General features: G+C 28.8%; 1 protein-coding gene across 1 annotated transcript in view; it reads left to right on the plus strand.

The window, feature by feature from the left end:
- Positions 1–1,441: 1,441 nt before the first annotated feature.
- The window catches only part of LOC113547978, a 77,294-nt gene continuing 53,207 nt past the window's right edge, over positions 1,442–25,528 (plus strand). Inside the window, exons 1-2 of the mRNA XM_026948584.1 lie at positions 1,442–2,050; positions 2,623–2,704. Of these exons, the coding sequence (XP_026804385.1) occupies positions 2,030–2,050; positions 2,623–2,704 (103 nt within the window). The 5' untranslated portion in view covers positions 1,442–2,029. The remainder of the gene's footprint in view (positions 2,051–2,622; positions 2,705–25,528) is intronic.

Here is a 25,528-nt window from a genome sequence, read left to right on the forward strand (position 1 = left end):
AAGTACTTACTCTCCAATTATGATTGTTATAACTTATAAGTATCTATTACAACACTTATGTCTGATAATATATTCTAGGATGGGTATTACAGTTTTAATTATATCAATTTGCTTAGAGGACGATACCGCACGATACCTGCTTGTGTTGTCTCCGTAGTTCTAACGCAAAACACGCAAAATTGTACGTTCAGTATAATCCATTTTTCTCTGTTAATTTTAAGGCGAGTCTATTATTAAATTTAAATGTAAAGATATTATCCTGGTCCAGTGTTGGTGTTTTTTATTTTATTATTTTATTTTAATTTTAAGACAATTTATGAGCATTTTAAAATTATTGTAAATTTATATTATTAACTTATTTCACGTAGGTATGAATTTTTTTGACTAAATTTATTTTAATAGCATAATGAAGAAAAAATGTTCCTACTTTAAATTTAAAGGGTTGGGATGGGAGGGCATTGTTTGGTAGTTTTATATTCATTGGTTATTAACTATTGAAGACGGTAGATTTCAAGTTAAGACTGTTTTAAGATTTTAAAATCCTCATCTCCCAGTCAAATAAATATATTATACTTGCATTTATATTGTATGAATAAACATAATAATGGTACACAAGTACATTTTAGACGACTTACTTATGGTTAATAAACAACAAAATAATTGATTTAGCCAAAAAAGATATTAATGAGTGGATGAGTGCAATTTTAATGTTAAATACTATTTGAAACCCAGTTTTCGGTTCACCCCAGGAGGTGGTAATAAAAAAAAACAACGATTTTACTAATTATTGAAATACTTGAAATGGTCAGGGTGGCAACAAATGCAATCCCTTCTCCGATAAGGCCAAAGACGCAAAGGAAACGTTTTCATTTCGATCTGATTTGACGTAGGCCGTCTTTTATATCGTGGAAATAATTCCGCAAAAGTATTAATTGCTTTTGACAAACAAAACCTCGGCGCTCTAAACGCCGAAAACCTTGTCACTTATCCGCCCGCGATGCCGGAGCTTATGAATACTGAGTATTGCGATTTAAAAAAAAAAAAAAAAAAAAAAAAACTCAAACAAAAACAAAAACCCAAAACCGTGTCCTAACCGCTGCGAGAGAAAAAAGAAAAAAAAACGAAATAGTAAAAACACAACAACGCGACGTACTGTTTTACACGCGCGGGCGGTGCGGCGGGTCTCTGCGATACTGGGCGGACGGTCGGTGGTGGGGGACGGGTGTTCGGTCGGTTGATGGGTATTGGCGGTTTAAGGTGCACGGCGGCGCGTATACACAGTACATCGGCACGCCGGCGGGGCAAGCTTGCGCGGCTTTCGGACTTTCGTCGGTTCGGGATGAAGGACGGCGGCGGCGGCGGCGGCGGTATAAACGCGCGCCGCGGATACTGCGAGCGCGCGACTTCGTTACCGCCAGACCGGCATTAGACGTTTCGGCGTGCGACTTACCGCACTATACCGCCGGCCGCCACGCTGCTAGTCGCGTGATCCGCGGGCGAAACCGTTGTACCGACGACGGGCGTTCGTCGTGAGTATACGCGCGGCCGTTGACAGTTTAAAAAAAAAAAACACGATTTAAACGGGACTCCCGACCGGACCGAGCGGCGTTCGACGGGAATCGCGCACGGCGGTTCGCTATCGGCGAGAGACGTTTCGAGACAATCGAACCGACCGGTCGGCCCGGTAATCCGTATCAGTATCAACGGTTTTCGGCGATAAAGCGCGAGAGAAAATCCGCCTCCGCGGACCAGTACGTTCACTGTACGCTCCGCGCGCGCGCGCGTGATAGCATGCCACAGCGTTATCGTCCACGGCGAGACGACGTCGCATCGGGTTCGTTACCGGCGACACACGCGTTCTGATACCGTCGCTGCCGTCGATAGCATTGTAATTGTCGTGATAACAATCGCCACGAGACTATGCCGCGGCGAGCCAACGCGGTCATCGGCGGACGGACAACAATTGTATTTTAGAAACGGTAATCGCGTGATTGCTCTGCACGGTGTATACGCACAAACGATAGCCGTTATGATTTGCACGATTTTCGCGGTTTGTTAGCGATGTACATTTTTCTTTCTTTCTTTTTTTTTTATTATTATTATTATTATATCTATAGCAGAAATACAATATTAACTTTATTATACGTCGATATCGTCGTCGACGTCGAAGAACGGTATATTTACTAATGTCGCGACGATGACTGCGTCCCGACCTCGAACCGAAACGCATATACGTTTATAATATCATCGTAGTTATCCGTTAGTATCCCGTACGTTTGCGGCACTAATTTTACCGTTGAGATCTGTACAACAGCGTCGAACATTAATTATGTTAAAATTGTCGAGTCCGTCGTTATCGAAATTTACCTGCAATTTTGCTTGTTGTTAAATTTAATTATCTTCCGAAGAAAATGTATATTTTATATTGAAGTCATAAAACCATCAAAGTCGACTAAGTTGTATGCAAAATTTAATTTGAAATTTTCTTTGTACTTATATAGTCTGTACACAGCTATACTTTATATTTATTTATATTGTGATGGTACATTTTGTTCGAATAGAATTCTAATATCTTTTACCAGTTTTTGTTTAATGATATTCACTAATTGTTTTTTTTTTCAGATATTGTTGAATTTTCAATTCAAAACTGTTTACAATCAAAGAATGAACGCTCTATTATATCTTTTCACGCTGTACATACTCGGTAAGTAATTCAAATTTACATTTTTTTTTTCAAATCAGGTTTTTGATTTACACTAGAAATCTGGCTGAAAAAAACAATAGATATTAGTTTATCTCCAATCATATTATTTCGCTGTATATTACTCGCTCTTAATAACAATCATCAAATATAAACAATTATCAGTAATTATCAAATGTACGTATTTTTTTTTCCATTTTATCAATGGCCTTATTAGACTGTTTGACGTTTGTGTTAAATTTAATGAACGGGATTAGTGTAAGTCGTAAGTGAACTATCCACTTAAGTAGTGACGTAACGGCAATACAATATTATGATGTGTTATAGTTATAAAATAATACAATTTTAGAACTGTAAGGTATTTGGTTAACTAAAATAATTTTACCAATATTGTGAATTATTTATGTGGTTCGTTGAGTGGTGGTCAACTGCATATTTACCGAGTTTCGTAGAGTTATCATCGTTTAATGTTAGAAAAAAAGAAAAAAATCACACCAAAAGAATATATTATAAAAAGGAAAACAAAATATTTAAATATTTTCATAACAGTAATTATTGCACTGTAGTTTATTCAAACATATTAAACAAACAACATATAATTTAATCATGTAAACAACATTTTTATCGAAATTGCATTCAAAACAAAAAATTGACGATATACTTTAATAGTTTAACTTATTAATTACTTTAAGATATACAATTTACTTATTTTGTACATTTTGCAAGACATGAGATTATATTTTGGTTCAATTATTTAAATTGTTGTCATTATTATCATAATATTATATGACATTACATTACTCGTTTAAATTGTAATATGAATAAGTACATCAAAATCTTTAAAAGAAAAAAAAAAACATCTGCTTAACCTTTCACAGTAAAAAAAGGATTGTTTTCATTTGAAAAAAAAGTAGTTTGTATCACAATAGAATATTCTTTTAACGGTATAAAAGTATCTAAATATAAATATTTTTATGGTGTACCTATATTTATTATTTATAAATTTGAAAAATCAGAATTTTAACAAAATGCATTATTAAGAATAAAAAGGAAATGAGTATATTTGATGAATCACTCTATATATTCTGTATGATTTAGGGATAGCAAATTTACAGTTATTATTATTTTCTATCTCTGTAAACCAATTAATTTACTTGCAGAGGATTTCAATTTTGCAAGACAGTCATTATTGTACATACGTCGGGTTGCCAAAATGTTCTCGGAAATTGCACTGTGTAAATCAAAAGTCAAAACCCGTGCATTTTAAATTACTTTTCGGAAGGATGTTTGTGTTTAGTTTGCATGTACTTGGTTTGGATTCATTTTAGGATTTGCTTACGGCAAAATCATTTAGTCGGTTTTCAATTATTCTCGGTTAAAAATATTTAAATATAAAAACATTAACAATGTTATTAGGTACCCAATGAATAATTTATTTACTGATCAGTTGGTGGTATTATAAAAGTTAAATATATATATAAAAACCAATTAAATATAGAAATATAATATAAATTATTTAAAAAATGAAAGATCTTCAATATCAGCATTATATGACACAATATTTATTAATGTGTTATTATAATTCTTTTTTCTCCAAAATATTGATAGTTCTCGAATTAACACATTAGGAAATACTGAAAAATTAAAATATATCACAATATTATTAAAAATACTTATTTTATATTCTTAATAATATATGCTATACATTTTTAAATTTCAATCAAGTACTTGTTGTAAGACATAGTATTAGTTGATAGAAAATAACCAATTATTTATCTATTTGTAAGTTGCAATATTGTTGGTGTATTAAGTGAAAAACTTTAACTGTGGATATTGAATTAACATGTTTTACGACGCAACTAAAATGAATATCGCATGTGTGCACAATATAACTGACCACACTAAACAAAATAAAAAATAGAATTGATCGTTAAAATGGTCTTATTTACGTAAAAAAAAGGCGTAATTTATTGAAACAAAAAAGATGTTTGTTTTTACGCTATTTCGTGACTGTGTATATTATATTATATTATATTATACAATGGCAGTACATGATATTCACATTGAGAGGGGGGTGAATGGGATGAAGCGGACAAAAAAAAGTAAGTTTTCCGGACATTGAATTTGAATAACCGGCTATCTGAGTTATAAGTTTCGGGGTTGTCACATAGAAGCTGGAGAAAAAAATAAAACTTGCAGGGCTTTCTCCGTCGCGTCGTGCAATCTTTGCTGTCTTTTGCTCTTCCCACCGATAGTATATATACAGCGATGGTTAAAAACTTTGGAGCTTTGCGCATTCACTACACGTATTTTCGATTTTCTACCCCGAGATGATATTATTATTATGCGTGTTACAAAAAAAATTATTATAATAATAATCGTTCGATTGATAGTATTGTGAAAGAAATCGTGGAATTTTAATTTCCCATGGCTGGTTTGATGCGGTGCCGCGCGATAACACGAAAATTGTATGCGTACCATGCTTAACTCTATATATGCGTGTTTATGTAGACTATATCTATATAATATATTATGGAATTTATTGTGCGGCGCGTGACTATATACTCGCACGTCGTCCGACTGCGTATTATGGCTCATACGATCGTGTCGATAATTGGATAATAATATGTAGCTGCCATGAAATCGAATTTCATTTTTAAAGTTCAATTTGACTTTTCTTACTTGATAACATATCCAATCGAGTACCTGTTATGTATTTGAATAGGCCGCAACGAGTAAATGGGGTAGAAAAAACGTAGATACGCTTTTGAAGACTCGATGACTATACGAAATGCGACATTAGGAACAAAATACAAATCATATACATTTTTACATTTTTATTATAAAAAAATTACTGCAAAAATCGTTTGCGAGAGGATGTTGTGGTGAAATTAGTAAAAAACTAAAATACAGTATTTATTTCATATAATTCAGCGAAAACGAATACAAAATGTCTAGATACCTATATGGTACAATATAATAGGTAATCTATTATTTATTGTTTTAATTACTTATATGTAATATATTATATATTTTTCATTTTAAAATCTTTACGACTTACGGACTACGGTTAAATACCGCGATCAGTAAAATATTATAAACTGTTACATTCCCAAAAGTCACATTTAGACCCAACAAAATATTTTAAGCCGATATCTCCCGTCGAAGGCGAACATTTTCGGACCCAAGAGAATATTGTAAACCGTCCAAATATAATGTCCTATGTATCTATTGTTATATATTCAATCTCTTATACGAATTTTTCGCTAAATTTTTACGGTGGTATCGCTGCATCGGGCCATACCTCAAATGGCCTATATCGAAAATATACTTGTTTTCTAACGCGGCCGGTGCAATTCAAAAATATTGGCCACGGTATTCCCAAACGGATGATTTACCTACTTTGAACTATAAGCTTAAAATCGATCAATAATATAGTCAAATAGTCGATAACACATTTTATTGTCGTTGTCTGTTTGCTTAATACTTTACTATACCATTTTAATATAATTTACACGGTTTTTATTTTTCTTACTATAATAATTCATTGGTGGAACGAATTTTTCAATGCTTCAACTTTCGATAAGATACAATAACAGTCTGTCAAAAATGGCTTTTCACGCGCAATCGATAGTTTTCGATATAATTCGTATTGATAAAACAAACACAATAAAATAATAGATAATCTAATGTATTACTTCTGCATCCTATAGTTATTTCGCTTAATAAAATATTGATAGTTTACATTAAATTGTTATTGTTCATTTGAACTGTTATAATTACGTACGACAGCTTAAAATAAAAACTATATAAAATCCTAAAAGCACACATTTTTCTCTAGGGTTTCAAGAGAAATTTGGAATTAACAAATTTAATCGCATCTTATAATGATACATATAAATTGGATGTAACACGCGTAAACTCAATACTATATAATAATATGATAATATATGTGCACTATTTAATTAACATTAACCGAACACCGTGAATATTAATTAAAATGTGTTCATGATTATCTTAAGGATAGATTTATTTACCCGTAAAAAATTGTTCACTTCAATGAATGTTAAAGATTTATCTAAAGTAGGTATTATGTGAATCGTAAAAACTACTCAAAATACGTTGATGGCCATAGTAAATTAAACATAATTTACACGAAATTCCTTAAAAAAATATAATTTTAAAACACATTATAATTTGAATTTATTGGATTTTAATTTTTATTCATATTTTGTATAATACAATCACTTTTTAGGTTATTTATACTATTATTTCCATGGACGATGAGATCGATGAAGAGTGTTGACGACACTTACAATAATAATATTGTTATTGCACTTATCGAATATTTTTTTAACTGATGTAATTTGACATTAAATAAAAACAAATTACACCAGATACAAATAAATAAATAGGCGATTACTAAGTATGTCCGCATATTTAAATGTATTAGAATTGGTGTATCAATAATAAATATTATTGATTATGTCTAAAATTTAAAGAACCTTTTCAATGAAGAAAAAAACACCAAAATATAAAAATTTCGTTTTAAATTTTACAAAATTGTATTATCTAAATAGATTTTTATAAACATATCTTAAAAGTATTAAACTGGAACAAATAAAACACTTAATTAGTACATTAATTATATCTAATAGTAGTTTTAAAATGAATACATTTAAAGGTCATATTTTTTTTATACAATATTAATTTTTTAATTACATTATTTATTGAAAATAATAATAGAATATAGTTAGTATTTTATAGAAAAATGCGTATATTTTTTAGAAGTATTATTTTGTGTCATTACATTTAAGTAATATATTTTTCGTAACTATGTAAGCATTAAGGTGTTAAAACTATTAAGCCATATTATTGGTAAAAAAGGTAACATTTTATTATTATTTTTTAATTTAATTAAAGTAATATCAATAATATTACAGATATTATATTTCTTAACAGTGAATAATTATAAATTATTCTGTACCCGATGCGGCTTATATTATATATATATACATATATGAATTGGAATTTTATTATTTTTTTTTTTTTTTGTTTTCCATTATTGAAGTTCCATGGGCTAGTATCGACCACGGTGGCCCCTAGAGGTCTTATACGGGCTTAACTACGCACCACTGCAGATCGTCAAATATTCCCATTTTCTCACTTTACGAATATTTTTTCAGGTGTTTTAAAGGCAAATGTTCCTTGCAATTCAAAATCAGTATTAATGTATAACATGTGCGTATTGTACGATATATATACAGTTTTTCGGGATACTTGCGGTGTGAAGGTGTGTTTCGCCCGGTTCTCGTGTCTTTTATCGACCAGCATAATTTACACTTTAACGACGATTTGAATCTAAAAGGACCACAATATCCATTTATACATAATAAATAGTAAAGGGTATTATGTTTTTCATGAAAATACTTACAAAAACACAAATAATAGGTACATAAAAATATGTATATGCATATTGCATATACGTGTTATTAAAGAAACATGATATGTAAATATTATATTATTTGGGAAGTCAATTACAGATAAGTGCTATAAGCTGTATACGGACATTATTCCGTGAAGTTTGTAATATATGTTAAATTGCGTTGGTAATTTATTATTATTGTCAAGCAAATCCGTTTGCACTAATTTCGACCACTATAATAACTCACTTAAAGTCCCGCGATTCACTTAAAAGTTACAACTTTAATAATACACATTACCTACAGTAGAGTTTATCTTTATTCTATTCTTTATTAAAAAATTACATTGGTCGATTGACAAACATTCATGCGGTTTTCGTTTGGACACGAAAACTGATACACTGGTAAGAATAATTCGATCCCTGCGTATACAATCTACCTGCGCCGTTCACCTTCTCTTCAGTGTATCGTGTCTATCTTATTTATCTACCTATAGATTAGGATAATGATTTTACCACGGTGGAATGGCCATAATAAGATCCAAAACATTAAAATGCCGACGACCCCTCCCCAACCCCTACTCATCATAACACACGCACACACACACACACACACACACACACACACACATATATAAATCTAGGCGCATTAAAATACCTTTGACGTGTCCGATGGCTTTGAACCAAATCTGATTCAATTACGTGTCACAATAATAATTTGCGATGAACATTTCGGTTAATTACAGACGAATGAGCACGCTAAGAAGCACTAACTGCCGTCGGGTAATGATTAGTAGTTGGTTGTGATGTAGATTGCACAGGGAGGGGCGTGTTGTATAAATCCTTTCATTTCCGGTCGATCCAAATTGCTTAACTCGAATCCATACCTACGGTGGCTAGGTTGGAGTTTACCACACGCCGATGTAATTATAGGAGCCTAACGCTCGTAAAACTCGGTCATAAAACACGGTGTATCAAAATATTCTATGGATCATTCAAAGTAAATCGCTCGGAAAATCGGCGTTAAGACTCATTGTCGTCCATCGCTCCGGAAACGTTTTAGCACACCGCCCCGGAAGAGTCAGATTAGGTTCATAATAATTATAACTTATGTTCTACATGCATATAAAGCATATTATGGTATAGGTAGTAGTGTTTACTATACAGTCTACTCCTGATAACCTGCCGGGTAATATACTAATATTATTAACGTAAATATATTAGATGTAGAATTAAAACATATTGGTGTGTCATCTGCATAGTTTTAAAATCATAAATACACTATAAATTATAATTATAATGGTACGGGAACCAACAGAACTAGCAAAACATTTTCTAATTCTAAAATCCAATTCTCACTTTTAAAAATTAAAAAAAAAACATTCATTTGAAAAAGTCAACCAATCCTTTATTTATTAGTGTACCCATACCACCAAAATAATGAAATAAACAAGTAAAATATCATTTTAACGTCACTACTAACTGCAGGATATTCGATAAGATTTATGACGACAAGTTTGTCCCGTGTGGCTTAAAGCCTCACAGAGTTAAGTTAATATAGTCGTTTAATTGAAAACCTGCGTCACGTGCACGAGGTTCTTTTGTAAAGCATTTCAAGGAATTCCGTTCAATAATAGGTGGTTTTCATAATATTAATGATATAATTAATTTCGTGGTTTAATACAAGCCGAGTACTAGTATACTAATAAAATCTTATATGATTTTATCAAAGCACTTGGATGATTGAATACTAAAATAAAGTATCAAACAATTAATATAATATAATATCAGGTACTGCCGGCACTGGTGTAATACGTAAGTCTTGGTAGTTCACAATATATATATATATATATATATATATATACAGAGTGATTCTTTTATCAAACAACACTAATTATTTCAAAAAGTATTAATGTTTTTGAAAATATTTTTTTAAATAGTTTCAAATTGTTAAAAAACAACGTTTTCATTAAAAAATTATATTTTTAAATATTTTTTATCCTTATAATTTTTAAGTTTTTTATTTTTTTGAATGACAACATAGATTTTTAATTTCATACGCCAAAGCAGAATAATTTTTTGAGTACTTTGATACATAAAAATCGAATTTAGGGCGAGTAGTTTATGAGTTATAAGTATTTAAAGTTTTGATGTTCGGAGTGGAGTGGTACGGGGTTACCCCGCAAAATGTTTGTCCACTACTCCGCTTGTCTAAACTTTAAATAAGTATAACTCATAAACTACTCACCCTAAATTCGAATTTTATGTATCAAAATACTCAGAAAATTATTTTGCTTTGGAATATGAAATTAAAACACTATGTTGTTATTCAAAAAAGTAAAAAACTTAAAAAAACTATAAGGATAAAAAATATTTAAAAATATAAATTTTTAATAAAAACGTTGTTTTTTAACAACTTGAAACTATGTAAAACAATATTTTCAAAAACATTAATACTTTTTGAAATAATGAGTGTTGTTTAATAAAAGAACCACTCTGTATATATATATACATATGTATATTATATACCATAATTTCACTATTTATGATAACATTAATTTAAAATTATATATATTTTAAATTTAAATGTTGTCTTATAAAAACAAAATTAATACTTTTCATAATTATAACATTGTTTTATTTTTATAAAATTTTACAAATATATAAATATATTTTTATAAAGCATAAATATGATTCAAATAGGCTTTTGATGTTGAATTCAATTAAAAATTCGAACATAAATATAACAATTAATTTGTTCGTAACTATATAAGGCTGAAACTATGACTACTTTTTATATATTTATAATATTATAAATAATATGTCATTATTATTGTTAATTAATACGTTGAATTGAATTTTAATTTGTGGGATTTTTTTTATGAAGTTGCTCTTTGGTTTATTTAATTAATTTAAATAAGACTATTTCAATTTCAAAGCTTCGCTTATCATCTATTACGATCGAATTTATATAGTATTTTAGGCGAAATATTTCCAATTATTGGATTTAAAAAAATACTAATAACAATTTTATAGTAAGTTGCATTATTTATAATAAAATTACTTTTGATTTAAATTAGTATTCTATACGTAGTTCTGATACAAAATATGTCAAATACGTCAAAATCAGCATATTAGCACTTTATTACTATTTAATTTATTCACTTTGTGAATATTTTTTAAATCTACTGAAAACTTCTAACTTATACATATATTTGTTTTTCATTGGTTATCCATACTTCAAAGTTTTTTTTTATACAAATCAGCTTAGTAAAATATAATATTGAATATACAAAATAACAAGAATTTTTTCCCATATTCCGCATTCAATAATAAATGTAGTTAGTTATATCAAAATAGTCATAGTAAATCGTATTACATTATGTACACGGAAACAAAGATTGACTAAAGATTCAAATTAGAATATCTTTAATAACTAATTGATTACTTGTATTATATGGTAATGAGCGTGTTTCAAAATTACGGAGTCGGTTCGAATAAATAAATAGGATACACATTTCTGGTTTACAAACATCGTGCTAATATTATATTATTGTGTTATGTACATTTTACGTTTTCGTCTATATTCAAATCATTTATAATATTATATAGTATTCACGTTTATATTATATAGAGAACATATTACCAATGAAAACTTCATTTTGACTAATAATTAGGTGTACGATGGTGAGAGTGCGGTAGGGAGGGGTAGTGAGAGTTTGCGCCGAAAAACAATAGTTCCATGTAAATTATAATAATTTTAAAAGCCAAAGCGCATAAAAGAAGAGAGTTATTTCGGGGATTCGGTCCGTTGTATCCGCCACCGAGAACGAACAATACGAGTCTGTGAAACAGCACCCGAGTCTGATCAAAAACAACAAATCAGTTCTGAAAATCGACCGGACGACGGCGGAGATGAGGGCCGGCAGGAGACACGTTTATGTATATTATTATATATTGTAAATAAATGGACCGTCGTCCGCCCGTGCAGTATACATAGTACATTCTACTGCACAGCACAATATATTTTATTATTATAATATAGTTGTATAATGTGTAGTTGTAAATGCGACCGGAGCGGTGAAACAAAACCTATACTAATACTAGAGCCGCCGTTAATTCGTAGCCGAGCTCGGATGCGGCGTGTATGGCTGCCGCCGGCGGCGACAACAACGGCGACAACGGCGGTATGTGCGGATTAATAAAAACGTGCCTATACACCGAAACACAAAACACATACACACACATATATACGGACGATTGTCTGGGATAACAATAATAACCAGAGGAAAAAAATGAGATAAAAAGAATAAGATGAAAAAAAAATAGAGAGAGAGAGAGAGAGAGAGAGAGAGAGAGAGAAGAGACGAGGACAGAGACCGACCGGAACGGCGAGCGAGTAATAAATAGAGGGTGCTGCTGTGACGAAAATATCTGCCGAGGGAATGTCAAAATAAACGATCCCCGTTTATTAACTATATACGCACCTATATATATATATTACGCCACGCACTGTGTTGTTGTTGTTATTCTTATTATTATTATTATCATCATCGTTATTATTTTTTTTTCCCCTTTCGCGAGACTGTAGTTAATGGCCGAGACATTTGGACGGGGATTACGACACGTCGGGCATCATCGCCGACGTATTTATAAACTCTACCCATACGACGACCCGCCGACACTCGTGCCATGACATCCGCTCGTCTGATTACCATTTACCTGTGTTTTTTATCCGCGAATGATTTTCAGTCGAAAACCACCACCACATGTGCGGCGGTGTTCTAGAGAGAGTGAAAACAAAAACAATTATTTCCTATTCTTATCGTACTGATGTGTGGCGCATAGGTAAGCAGTCCACGCGTGTATGCACGTATTATATTATACTGCGGGTCGTATAATATACCATCGCCGCCACGACGTATTACGGTTAGAAGGTAAATGGAAATCGTAAAACTTCTCGTACATCGTCTATATGCATATTATACAAATATGTATATATATATATAAATATACTGACTGCACTGAGAAGTGGCATAAACTGGAGGGTCGCACGGGGTCGCACTTGCAACCCCTGAAAATATCATAGGGTCGCAAGAATATCTTTTTGCGACTCCAAAAAACCACGATTTCAGTTTTCATAAAATTGAAATATCAATATAATAATAAATAAATAAATTTATATTTTGAGAACCAATGTTTAACTTTGTTTTGAAGCACTGGAATTATTATTATAATATATCCTTTTCACCTTTATTTATAGTTTTGTTATTAATCATTTTCTATTATTATACCAATATGTAAATTTATTGTGATCGGCCGACTCGAGTCTAATATTATATTAAAACTACAATTTTGACGAATAAAACAGTTTATTTTTGATCTGTAATTTAACTTTTATATTAATTATTAAGGTAATATTATATTATTGAGCAAATTAAATTTATTTTTGTAAATATTTTTTTATTATTTCGGTATTAATTGTGGTACCTGATTATTAGAAAAATATTAATACAAATGTTGAGAACAATGTTAGCCTTTTTGAAGAAAACATTCGTTCTACTAGTAAACGATCAATACAGTTAATAATTAATTTCATATCATATCTTTAGTATTCATTTACAATTTATTGAAATTAAATTTATATTAATTTAATATCATTAAATACGTATTTCAGAGGATATCAGCGCACCGTTTGTTTTCTCTCTCTATTCTACACGCAACAGACAAAATATATTTACGCAGTCTAAGTAGAACTCGCTCAATTTTTAGAGTAAATATACCTATTATAAAATTAAATTTTGACAATATTTCTGAGTTAAAGACGATATGTTTTTTTAAAAAAATTTAAAATTTTGAAAAGTTAAAGATTATTTAAAAATGTTGTACTTTGTAGCTATTTTTAAACTATATAATTAACGTTGTAATGGGAATAATTGAAAAAACTCATCGTCTTGTACTCAGAAATATTATTAAAATTTAATTTTATAATAGGTATATTTACTCTAGAACCAAAATTGACTGTGTACATGTGTTTTGTCTATGTTGCGCATGGGCTACAGAGAGAAAACAAACAGTGCGCTAACATCCTCTTAAGAATATTTTGTTAAACACTACCTTACCTTAAAATCAAAATTTTATTTTATTGACAGTGAGTAATTATATACTCTATTTATGGCGTATATTCATAATATATACCAATTACCAATAGATACAATATGTGTTTAAGGTTAAAATAGTTTTGTTGAATTTATGTACTTGTAATGTTAAATCTAGAAAAAAATAAAATATTTTAAGGGGGTGTGGAGGGCGAAGCCTCCCACAAGTGTGTCCAACTTAGAAACTGATTACAACCCTAACAATTTAGCCCAATTTACGCCACTGGCACTGAGGGTGTGTATAAAATGTACATGCATAAATCTCTAACGCCAAAGGATAACACCGTCGGCGCCGCATCGATATTACACTCTGTGCGTTTTGATTTTAAATTGCTATACGTAGTCGTCGTCGAAGGTTAAACAATTCCTAAACATCTACGCAATGTTATCAGACGGTACGATGACAACTATACAGTCAAGGTTTTCCCCTTTTATATCGAATCCGAAAATTTTCAATATCGTTTTAATAACGCGCACACACGCGCGCGCAACCGCACACGTGTTTTCATTTCCCCGCGACACCTATACGATTTTATTATTGTATTACTCACGTGTGTAATTTAATGTTCAGACATATTATTATGTATAGTGTACTAAGCCATATTTAAAACGAAAAGTCAAAAACCTTACAGAATTTCATCTGCCACGGTATTAGTGTATATATATATATATACACTAATATATATAATATAATATATATATATATAAGAATCCGTGTAGGTAACCTACGTGTATAAATTTCAAATCGTGCGGTTTTCGGCAGACTTATTGGTGTCTAATAAATCAGAAATGAAATTACCCGAATGTGCGAAAACCCGTCTCCAAGAGATGAGCTTTTATTTTTACGTGAGGATACGACTTTAGTTTATAAAACATATACCATCTATAGGACAGGTACATGGTTACCAACCGCAGCGTTACATCTAAAAGAATATTATATATGATTTACAGAAACGTGTTTGCGTTGTATAGTCATAGTTATGCTATACATATTATATTACCTACTAAAAATGTTGGATTGGTATGGAGTTCACGCATTATTTTATAAAAAAAAAAAAAAACCGATCGGTACGAGTCGGTAGGATGGGTATTCGACATGTCTACCCGTGTTCATTTCACAAAACTCGACAAAATTAAATTAACAGATCATAAACACATAATATAAACGCGTTTTCTATTCGAAATAAAAATTGTTACGTCGGGAACTGTTTTAGAATTGAATGATATTATGATTATGCGTATGTATAATATTGTATAACTGACACCTCTTTATTGTACGTTTCTAAATGCCGATGCAATACCATATCCTATAAAATGTCTTATGAAAGAGGTGTATACATTAAATAACAACGCATATAATACATTATTTATGATTATAGGAAACAAAATTGTTAACTTAAATTCAAAATATATTACTGTTATAAAGCACGTCTACACTAATACTTGAAGTCGTATAATTCATTATTGTAGTATATTTATTATTACCATAGTCGTTACTGCTGACTGACCAAACAAATTTTTGTTGATTTGTTTTGTTTTTTCAAATTTTCGTCAGTTATAACCGATCTACGTTTTTCTTTAAAGGCGTCAGCCAACCTGAATTATCATTTACAATTTTACAATAATACCTTATTGCATAATGCATATATTAACTAAAACTATTGATTTTAATATAGAAATAATTTAAAATATTAAATTCATAACATAAATAAAGACAATTTATTTATTAATTTATTATTTTATTTATTATTAATTATTAATAAAATAATACAATTATTAATTTTCTTTGTCTGCCAAAAAACCTTACATAGTCTTAAAACCATAAGTTTCTTATAACTACCATATAACTAACATTCTAGGTATAGGTACGAGTATATAATTATTTAATAACGAAGTTATTATATTTAAATTTTAATGCTAGTGTAATATCTGCCTTATTACTTATTCAATATAACGCATATTATATACCTTTCCAGTTAAATAAATACCTATTTGTGTTTCATGGTACTTATTGTACTATTGCAGTTACTTAAACAGGTAATAAATAAAATGTATTAACAAAATTCAATTATCTAAATTTCAGATATGATAATAATATGTAACTAAAATTATATATTATTTCTTCGAGCATGTTGGTTATTTCATTAATATCTTTATTATTAGTTTAAAAGCTCTTAATTTTAATTATACCGATGTACATACAAAGCATTATACTGGTTAGTTTAGACTGAAATATTTTCCGCAGTATAAGTATTGAAACAAAATAAAACAACAGTGAAAAAAGCTTTCATCACATTTTACTATGAACATAGCACGGAACTTTGCAATTTCAAAAATTACTTCAGATGTGATTTTTATCTTTTGAAAAAATGATTCTCTTACATCTATATATATATATATACATATATCTACTATTTATAATAAAGTTTTTTCTTTTTCTTTATTCTAAGGCTATTGAGTTTTATTTGGACTGTCGGGTAAAAATGTCTTGATGTCTCCATAGTTTCTGTATATAATATTCGTCTAACAAACATCAAAATGTTATTTCCACATGGTAGAACTACAGTACAAGCAATATTAGTAATAAGACATACGAGTATACGGTTATTATAACATAACGTGTATATTTAAACAGCAATATACTCTATATATTACTACACAAGGTTCGTTTTATGGTATCGATACATTTTGAAATCAAATAACCAACTACTATTTTTTTAGAATTTGATCATGTTTAATTAATGAAACATATTATGTTTTACCTAATTTTTCTTAAATACATTAGAAGTTACAACAATATTTTGATTACAGAAATATATTATGTACCTTAGCTAATTACTAACATGGTCTACATTTATATATTTCTATGAAATATAGTTTATTATTCTTATGTATTGTACTCACTGATTTAAAAAAAAAAAATTATATTTTATTTAACTCGTCACTCTTTGTTTATTCAAAAATATAACTTCGACGTATTGTATGACTATAACTATATATTTTAATTTCAACTTTAACTTGAAACTTAAATAAAGTTATGTATTTTCATTCGCATTACCAATTTAATGATTAAAATAAAATAACGAATATAAACCTCATTATTATAATGACAATTATAATTATTTAATTTCAGAAAATAATCATGAAAGAGTTACTTCCCAGACTGCAAGTGCAAATGTGAAAATAAAAAATAAGGTGTATGAATGAATAATGAATGGTTCAATAAATTCTTAAGTTAATGTACATGTATTAGATTTTAAAACAATTTTCAATCTTATTGCATTCAATGTGTGAAATTTGGTTTGTTTTTAATTATTTAAAACTTTGTTAATTATGGATGCAATAACAACTTCTATACTCGACAATTATATCTGTGAAATTTTTATTTTGTACATTGCTGTTTGGAACTTAAAAAGTTTTTTTTTTTATAAACCCAACAAGTGTTTTTATTCTCGAAAAACGCATGATACACACTATAATGCATTTCATTTTAAAAATTGAATTTTGTTTACTCATAATTAAACTACTTCTTTAAGTTATTAGAAACACTTTTCATAGTGTTTTGTTCAATCTATTTAAAAATATTTTTAATTATAGTGGTATACGGGTATATTTGTAAATATCGTATACTGATTTAATTAAAGTTTAGATGATTGAAGAAGTGCATGCAAAATTCAATGTATATTTTTTAAAATATACACCTACGTCACTTCTTTTATCTGAAATTAGTTAAATCATTTTTGATGCTCAAAATGATTATAACATAAACATATTGAAAAAATATTTCGTTATCAAATATTATGTAATTCAAAGTAAAAATAACTTTGAAACAATAAAAGCTGTGTGATAAATTAATATATTGAAATATTTTTGAAAAAATTTAATGTTATCAATAGGTACCTAATTATAATTTTAATTAAAAAATTTAAAAAAAACTATTTTATCCAAGAAATGTTTTCCATTACAAATATATCATTTATATAATATATATAGACATTTAATAAATAATAAGTGCACTTATCCTGATTCCTGGTGCATAATACCAATTTTCTTGTCTTAAAATCATATGTAAGTTAGTAGAATGACTAAACATTTTATGTCGATTTTTATAACAATTTCAAACACTAAAATAACAACTTCTGTAACAAATGTATTAATCATAACAAAATAATACATATCTCATTTATTTTTACAGACTATGCCATAACTTTACCATTTTCTATTTATTTTTGAATATGAAAGTTAAAAATATTGTATTATTAGAAAAATAATTTAATTTTAAGCAATTCACTTATTGTATTCAAACATGTGTAAATTTATATTAACTGGTATTTACAATAATAAATTGTATCAAAAAAATTGTTTGTGAAAAAATTATGAAAAACTGAAAGATTTATTTTTATCATAATTCTATTATGTTAACCAGTAATGAAACAAACATTTTTTAAATTGTAATCTTACAACGTGCAATATATTTTAAATGATAACAACTAATTTATTACAACAGTTGGAATTCCTGAATTTAATTACTTCTCGCCCTTAGTCTTTTAAATAACAGTCAAAATTAGAAGTTACCACTCTTATAGATACATGATAACAGTAAAGTTTATAAATTAAAAGTTTAGTTTAAAGTGTTTTATTTTGAAAGGTTCTACTAGTAATTTAAATACCAATGCTTTAAAAAAAAAACACTAAGACATAAAAAAAAAAAAGTAAATACAAATATTTTTTAAAAAACTAAAATATAGATTCCTTTTGTATTTGTTTTTATACTTAATATGTATAATACACAAATGCTACTTTTTTCCTACATGTGATGGAGTAAAATAGCATAAAATGGAGAAGATTCGTTATTAATTAATCACAAATGTGTACAATCGGGTGAGCTTATACTGTTTATTTCTTCACATGGTTAATTATAAATAAAACAATAAATTATGAAAAAAAAATATTTTAATGTGTGGCATAATCATTATTTTTGTGTTAACATGTGTTTAGCTGCAGTGTTTGTAAGTTATGTGAAAAACGGTTCATTTTAATTGAGAAATTCCATTAATTAAATTATCCCAAGTGTCGTTCGTATTCATATTGCAATTGAGATGCATAATTGAAATTTTAAATAACCTCACGCTCTAGTTGATAAAGACAAGCTGTCGAGTAAAATTATTTAGATCCTTCTTTATGTGACCCATCTTGTTTGGGAAAAATTCAATTAAACATAATATGCATTTCCCTATTCTAATATAAATTAGTAGGTACCTAATATGTGATTTACCGCATTGGTTTTGTTCACATGCTTGTGCATAAAACTTTGACAAGCCTTTATTACGTACGTAGGAGAGTAAAAGGAAAAGTTTCAGTTTGAAAAGAAATCACATCACCGCGCAAAACTAATTTCTTTCCACTATAGGAATTGGGGTTGTAGTTAGCAAAGCCACCTCATAATAAGTTATAGTGTTACATACCCTATATTTTGGGAATTTGCCAGAATAATTTACATTAATTCGAGAACAAGTATCCCGTAAACTTCGAGCCAACCGGAGACGCAATGTTATAAAAAAAAAAAAAAAACGCTAATGCATAAAGTATTACCGTATTACAACAATGTTTTTAGTTTAGATTACCGTTACTTTAGTAAGTCAATATTTTACACGATGATTTATTAAACTAATAATATATATAATGTATACCTACGCATAACTTACTTCAGCCAATTCAGCGTGTAGTAAATGTTTTGTTATCGTTATCGGTAACTAATGTGGTCTAATGATTTTGGTGAAATTAAAATGGACCCTCTGGAATAATTAAACTAAAACTTAACAACAAACAATTTTGCTTGAACGTTTAATCATTGGAATTACTTTTACATTGTAAATAAATTTTGTTTACAATTTTTGTACGCAAATGTTTACAACGTTAAAACATTTAGAGAAACTACGACAATTGTCGTCCATTGTATAATATATTATAGTACTGCGATCCACTCATTACTCAATATGGAATTAACATCGTGTTTTTGGTAAAAAGGAAATGGCACAAATTAAACAACTTCTAAAAAAACTAAAACAATTTTTAAAAGCGACACGAAACAAGAATGATAATTTGAATGCGTATAAATTATACGCTATAACTTTAACGATCGCAACGATGAAAATATGGTATTTCCAAAAAAAAAATATAATAATGAAATATAATAATACAATATTAAAAATAATAAAAATAATTTAAATAATAATAATAATAATTCATTAGTTAAAAAACTATGGTTTCGTTTTTTAATAGATTAAAAGCTTAATATATTTTGTTAGATTTTCAAACATTATAAAGAGAGAAAAGTATGTCAATCATCTTATTAGTGCTTCCAGAATTATACTCAATAATGTTTTGACTTTTTTTCTAGACAACTAAAAATTTATGTCAAAATAAAATAAAAATTAATCGTTTATAAAAAAAAAAAAAAAAACAGTAAATTACTTTTGAGTACAAGCGTATCAAGACTTAATTCATTTTTTCCTCGCATTTTAAAGTGGATGTTAAAAATTATTCACTCCAGATAACTATAAATTAATATGTATGCCTATCTCAAGCAGCATAGGCGAGTCTCATATAATGTACACGCATAGTAATTTCAATCAAATTGAATTTATAATTACTTCGTTTGTCCGTTTTAATTAATAAATATATATTAATAATAATTGGAAAACGGCCGAATGTTTTATGAATTAAAGTTAAGTTATATGACCAAGGAAAAGGGTGGAGCACTTGCAGTTTTTCTTGCTTTACCAATATTCCAAGGACTCGCTCGACGGGTATCGTTGAAGCTATTGTCCATATACACAATTCGTTGGACGCGTTGTATTAATTTACATTAAACCCATACTACAATGGGTGGTTTGGAAATAATTTATTTTGGTTCAAAAACAATACAACCGGTGCCAAATGTTCAAGTTTATTTAATTGTATTATAATTCTTTTTTATTTTCAAATAATTTATCAAAGTTAGACATATTCAACTAAAAACATTTTCAAGAATTGCTCTTCACCAAATTAAAATGTGTGTACTGTATAATAAATAATGTATAATGTATATGCAAGAATTGCAAGACACTTCAACACAGACAATATTACAACGTTAAAAGTAAACATATTATTATTATTTTACTTACTACAATAATATTTAAAAATTGTATTGTTGTTTAATAATTCAGTTGTTTAACTTCCGGTTTTCTGAAATATCGTCTTAATTAATTTTTTAAATAATAAACTCTTTATGTATTACTAACTGAACAATTAAAATTATAATTTATTAAGATATTTAAAATTAATGTTTGTATTAAAATATTGTTCGAAGCCAGATGGTTACGATTTAAATGTACAATATTTATGCATAATGTATATACTTTATAATGTAATACATAAATATACTATTAACTATTAACATGGTTTCATCGTGTATTTAAAATTATACATATAGTATATACTAAGCGCGAATACAATTCTAAGAACAAAATTAATTAGTTATAAACTTGAATTAAATTAATACGTATTTATTTATAATTGTCAAGTCATATAAGTTATTATTACTTAGTATTACAAACAGTTTTTTTATTTCAAAAATGTACAATTTGGTTACACATAATATTAACTTATATAACTGCTAATGTATAAATAATATAAATCGATACTCAACGTTTTAAACGAATCGCGGTACAAAAACTAAAACCACATCAACAATATAGAGATAAATAAATGTCCAAGAAATGGACAAATATTTGAAGTTAAACAATTATAAAAACGTTGAAACAAATAGCTTTTAGTTTTTGCAAAGCTGATTGAATTTTTTAGGGAAAAGGGAAAATTGTTTAATTTATTGGTCGATAATACATGAAAATGGTACATTCCAAAATTATGTTATTAATTTTTAAACATAGGTAAAATAGTCTACTTTAAAGTTATTTTTTTCTAGTTAAATATCATAATTATCAAACTTTAAACTGTTGTACATTTCATGTTTTTTATTAATACAAATATTTTAGAGAATTGAAATATAGCTATATATTCTTCAAAACTGTTTCGAGTTAATAAATTTGTTTATTATTTTTATTGATAGATTTTTTACAGTGATTTTTTATTTGAGAAAATATAATAAAAAATAAATCAAATAATTATTAATAAAACAACAGTAAAACTATAACATTAGTTCAACCAAAGGAATAAAATACTGGAAAGGATTATAGGATAGTTTGCATATGGATAAAAGTTTTTCTTTTTGGATGGAATGATCAAAAATACTTTCTATGCTAAGGTAGTCACTACAAATAAGAAATAATCAACTTAATGAAATTAAGTTGCTGTTTATTTATTCTGTCAGTTTAACTTATCAGTACTCAGTAAGTTTTTTCAGCGAAAAAATGCATAAACAATGCAGAAAAAACATAGATCATTGATTCGTAGGTGAAAATGCAATAAACACGACCGTATTCGTCGGCCTAGTCTAAAGTCGTAAACGTCGTTCGAAACGCATTATTTAACATACAGTACAGATCGTATACAGCATTCAAAATATTACTACATTGTCGTCACTCGTTTGGTGGTCTCGAAATAAAAATTCGATAGTTGCGAGCCATGTTTCATGGACGTGAACTGAAGTCGAGAAAACCCAAATCTGACCGTTATTTCATGGTCTTCCCGGCTAAGCTCGTATTGTGTAATAAAACTGACCGTTTAAATTTGTACACGGCTTTTACTATTCGACGTCCCCGAGCGCTTTACCTACTCCTCCTCCACCGTCACCAAAGTCAATCTAAATGCCGATCCGAACGGAGGAACCCATAAATCAGAATGCACACGCGACATTATAACGACCCGAGCAATATATATATATATATATATATATATATTATTAGTTATTACTATTATTATATAGTACACAGCTCGAGCTCGAGTACGTGAAAAAAAATATTTCGCTGTTTAAAATGCTGTATTAAATTATTATATTAATCCGATCGGGTCGTCGGACGACGATTACGCTCGTTTCTGTTTATGTGCGCCGTCAAGAGGACGCATAAAAAGGATTTGATAGATATTATATTGATATTGTTGCTGGGTAAACGTTTGCGTAGCTACTAAACTCCAACCCCTCCCTCATCCCCTGCATCGTCACCACGCCGAGGGTTTTTATTGGTATGCCACACACTTGGTAATAATATTGATAAAAAAAAAAAAAAAAAAAATTACAACAATACTAATATACTAAACAAACGTTTCATTTGAAAAATAATCTTTAGAGGATACTTTTTTCGCTCGCAATCCTATGGCAATAATAATATTTTGTTTCGATCAAACCGTCCGTAATCATATACGAAACGGGTTTCTTGAAACCCTCTACTGTGCGACACGCGATAATAAATTAAACCGCATTAACGCGAGTAATTCGAGTGTCATAGCGCGTGGTGGTGCGTTGTTGTCGTTGTATTAGTGGTGAATAAACATAATAATATTGTGCAAACGGAATTAATGGATGACGATTTGCGTGACCCCCGATGTAACAACGTCGTTTTTTAGATATCCAAACGAAAATTAATAATATTTACTCAACATTATTTTCTGTTGTATTGTAGGTAGCCAGGGATGGATAATTGTATCCAAGATATAGGACATACCGTACGACTGTTGTACGATGAGTATCGTATAAATGCAATAATTTTACCTTTTTACAATTAAAAGGAATTTTTAATCTACTCGTATATTATCGAGTATTTCAAAAAAATAATTCCAACAAGTGATCATGACTATACAACAAAAAAATACTTTGGGCTCGACTTTTGGACTTTTGGCTTTTTATAACGTCACACACTCTTGAAATTCTTATCTAAAATTATTTTTATTTTTCAATATACACATAAAGCCTTAACATTGTCATTTAGTTTTAATTTTAATGTGTCATTATTTAATTATTTTTGGTCGCACTAGCCATGGCAAACATAAAATATTAAATAATATATTTTTTTTAAACTGTATTGCATAGGATTTTTTTTTTTTAATGGATGTCTATGTCTTGTATTATCATACTATTATTGACTACGTTTATATTTAATTGAACTAAGAAACAGTTTATCGTATCTTATTAAATCATTATTGCTCTTTTTATTTCAGCTGAGAAATTTAATTTTTTTTTCTTGCATAATTTATGAGTTTATATTGTGGATTTACTTGGCTTTTTCCGCAAATCATCAACATTAACATTGAAACATTGTAAGGACTTTAAAGTAATAATTTATTGTAGAATGATTAAATTCAGATAGTTAACTGAATTTTATATATTTCGAGTGCTTAAATAAAACGTCTTTAAGGTCTTCGTATACTGAAAAAATACATTTCAAAATAAACCATTATGGAATTTATTGATTATTTTAATAATTTTTTTTATGTATCTATTAAAGGTGGTGAAATTTTAAATATCAAAAATCTAGTATTGGTACTCCAGTGACAAGTATTATTTTCCTATATTCCCCGTACTAAGGGGTAGATATTTGATTGTTATAAATCCAAAAACAATTGTATTTATAAACAATGTTTGATCGTTTAACTATAGGAATCACTTCCATATTAATCTGATTATTACAAATAGTTCTGATTAATCGAAACGATTATCACATTGTTGTAATATAATATGATCACAATTCATTACATAAACTGCAATAAAATGATTTAATTAAGATCGTCTTTCTCAGATTTCGATTTATAAATATAAAAAAAAAATTTTAATGTCATAGTTAATATAATATAATATAAATTTTAATGAAAACGGAGAGCGGTAATGTCTGTGTGAGATCAAACGACGGATTTTTTTCTAAACAAAAATATAACTATAAGCTACCTACTTGATAATCATATGGTATTAGTTTTATTCAAAACGTATAACCTACGTTTAACACCTTTAATATTAGATCGCATTCAAAACTGTGAATATTCAAATGCGTTTAACATAATATTATAGTAATCGACGCAAGAGAGTATGCATAATATACGCTCTTACGATACGCGGCGTTTTACCTGAAATACATTGTGTGCTACTATTGTTTTGCGGGCAAACGGAAATGCCGTAAGACAACCACACTCGTCAAACTATTACAAGCGATTGAACTGGTAATAATAATATAATATTGATTAAACACGCCATGATAGCAGATTCGGATTGGATCCCCGTGTTCACGTGCAGCTGGGACCGATGTGTTATTCAAATTT

Source organism: Rhopalosiphum maidis, chromosome 1 (genome assembly GCF_003676215.2).
Source record: "Rhopalosiphum maidis isolate BTI-1 chromosome 1, ASM367621v3, whole genome shotgun sequence".
Lineage (NCBI taxonomy): Eukaryota > Metazoa > Arthropoda > Insecta > Hemiptera > Aphididae > Rhopalosiphum > Rhopalosiphum maidis.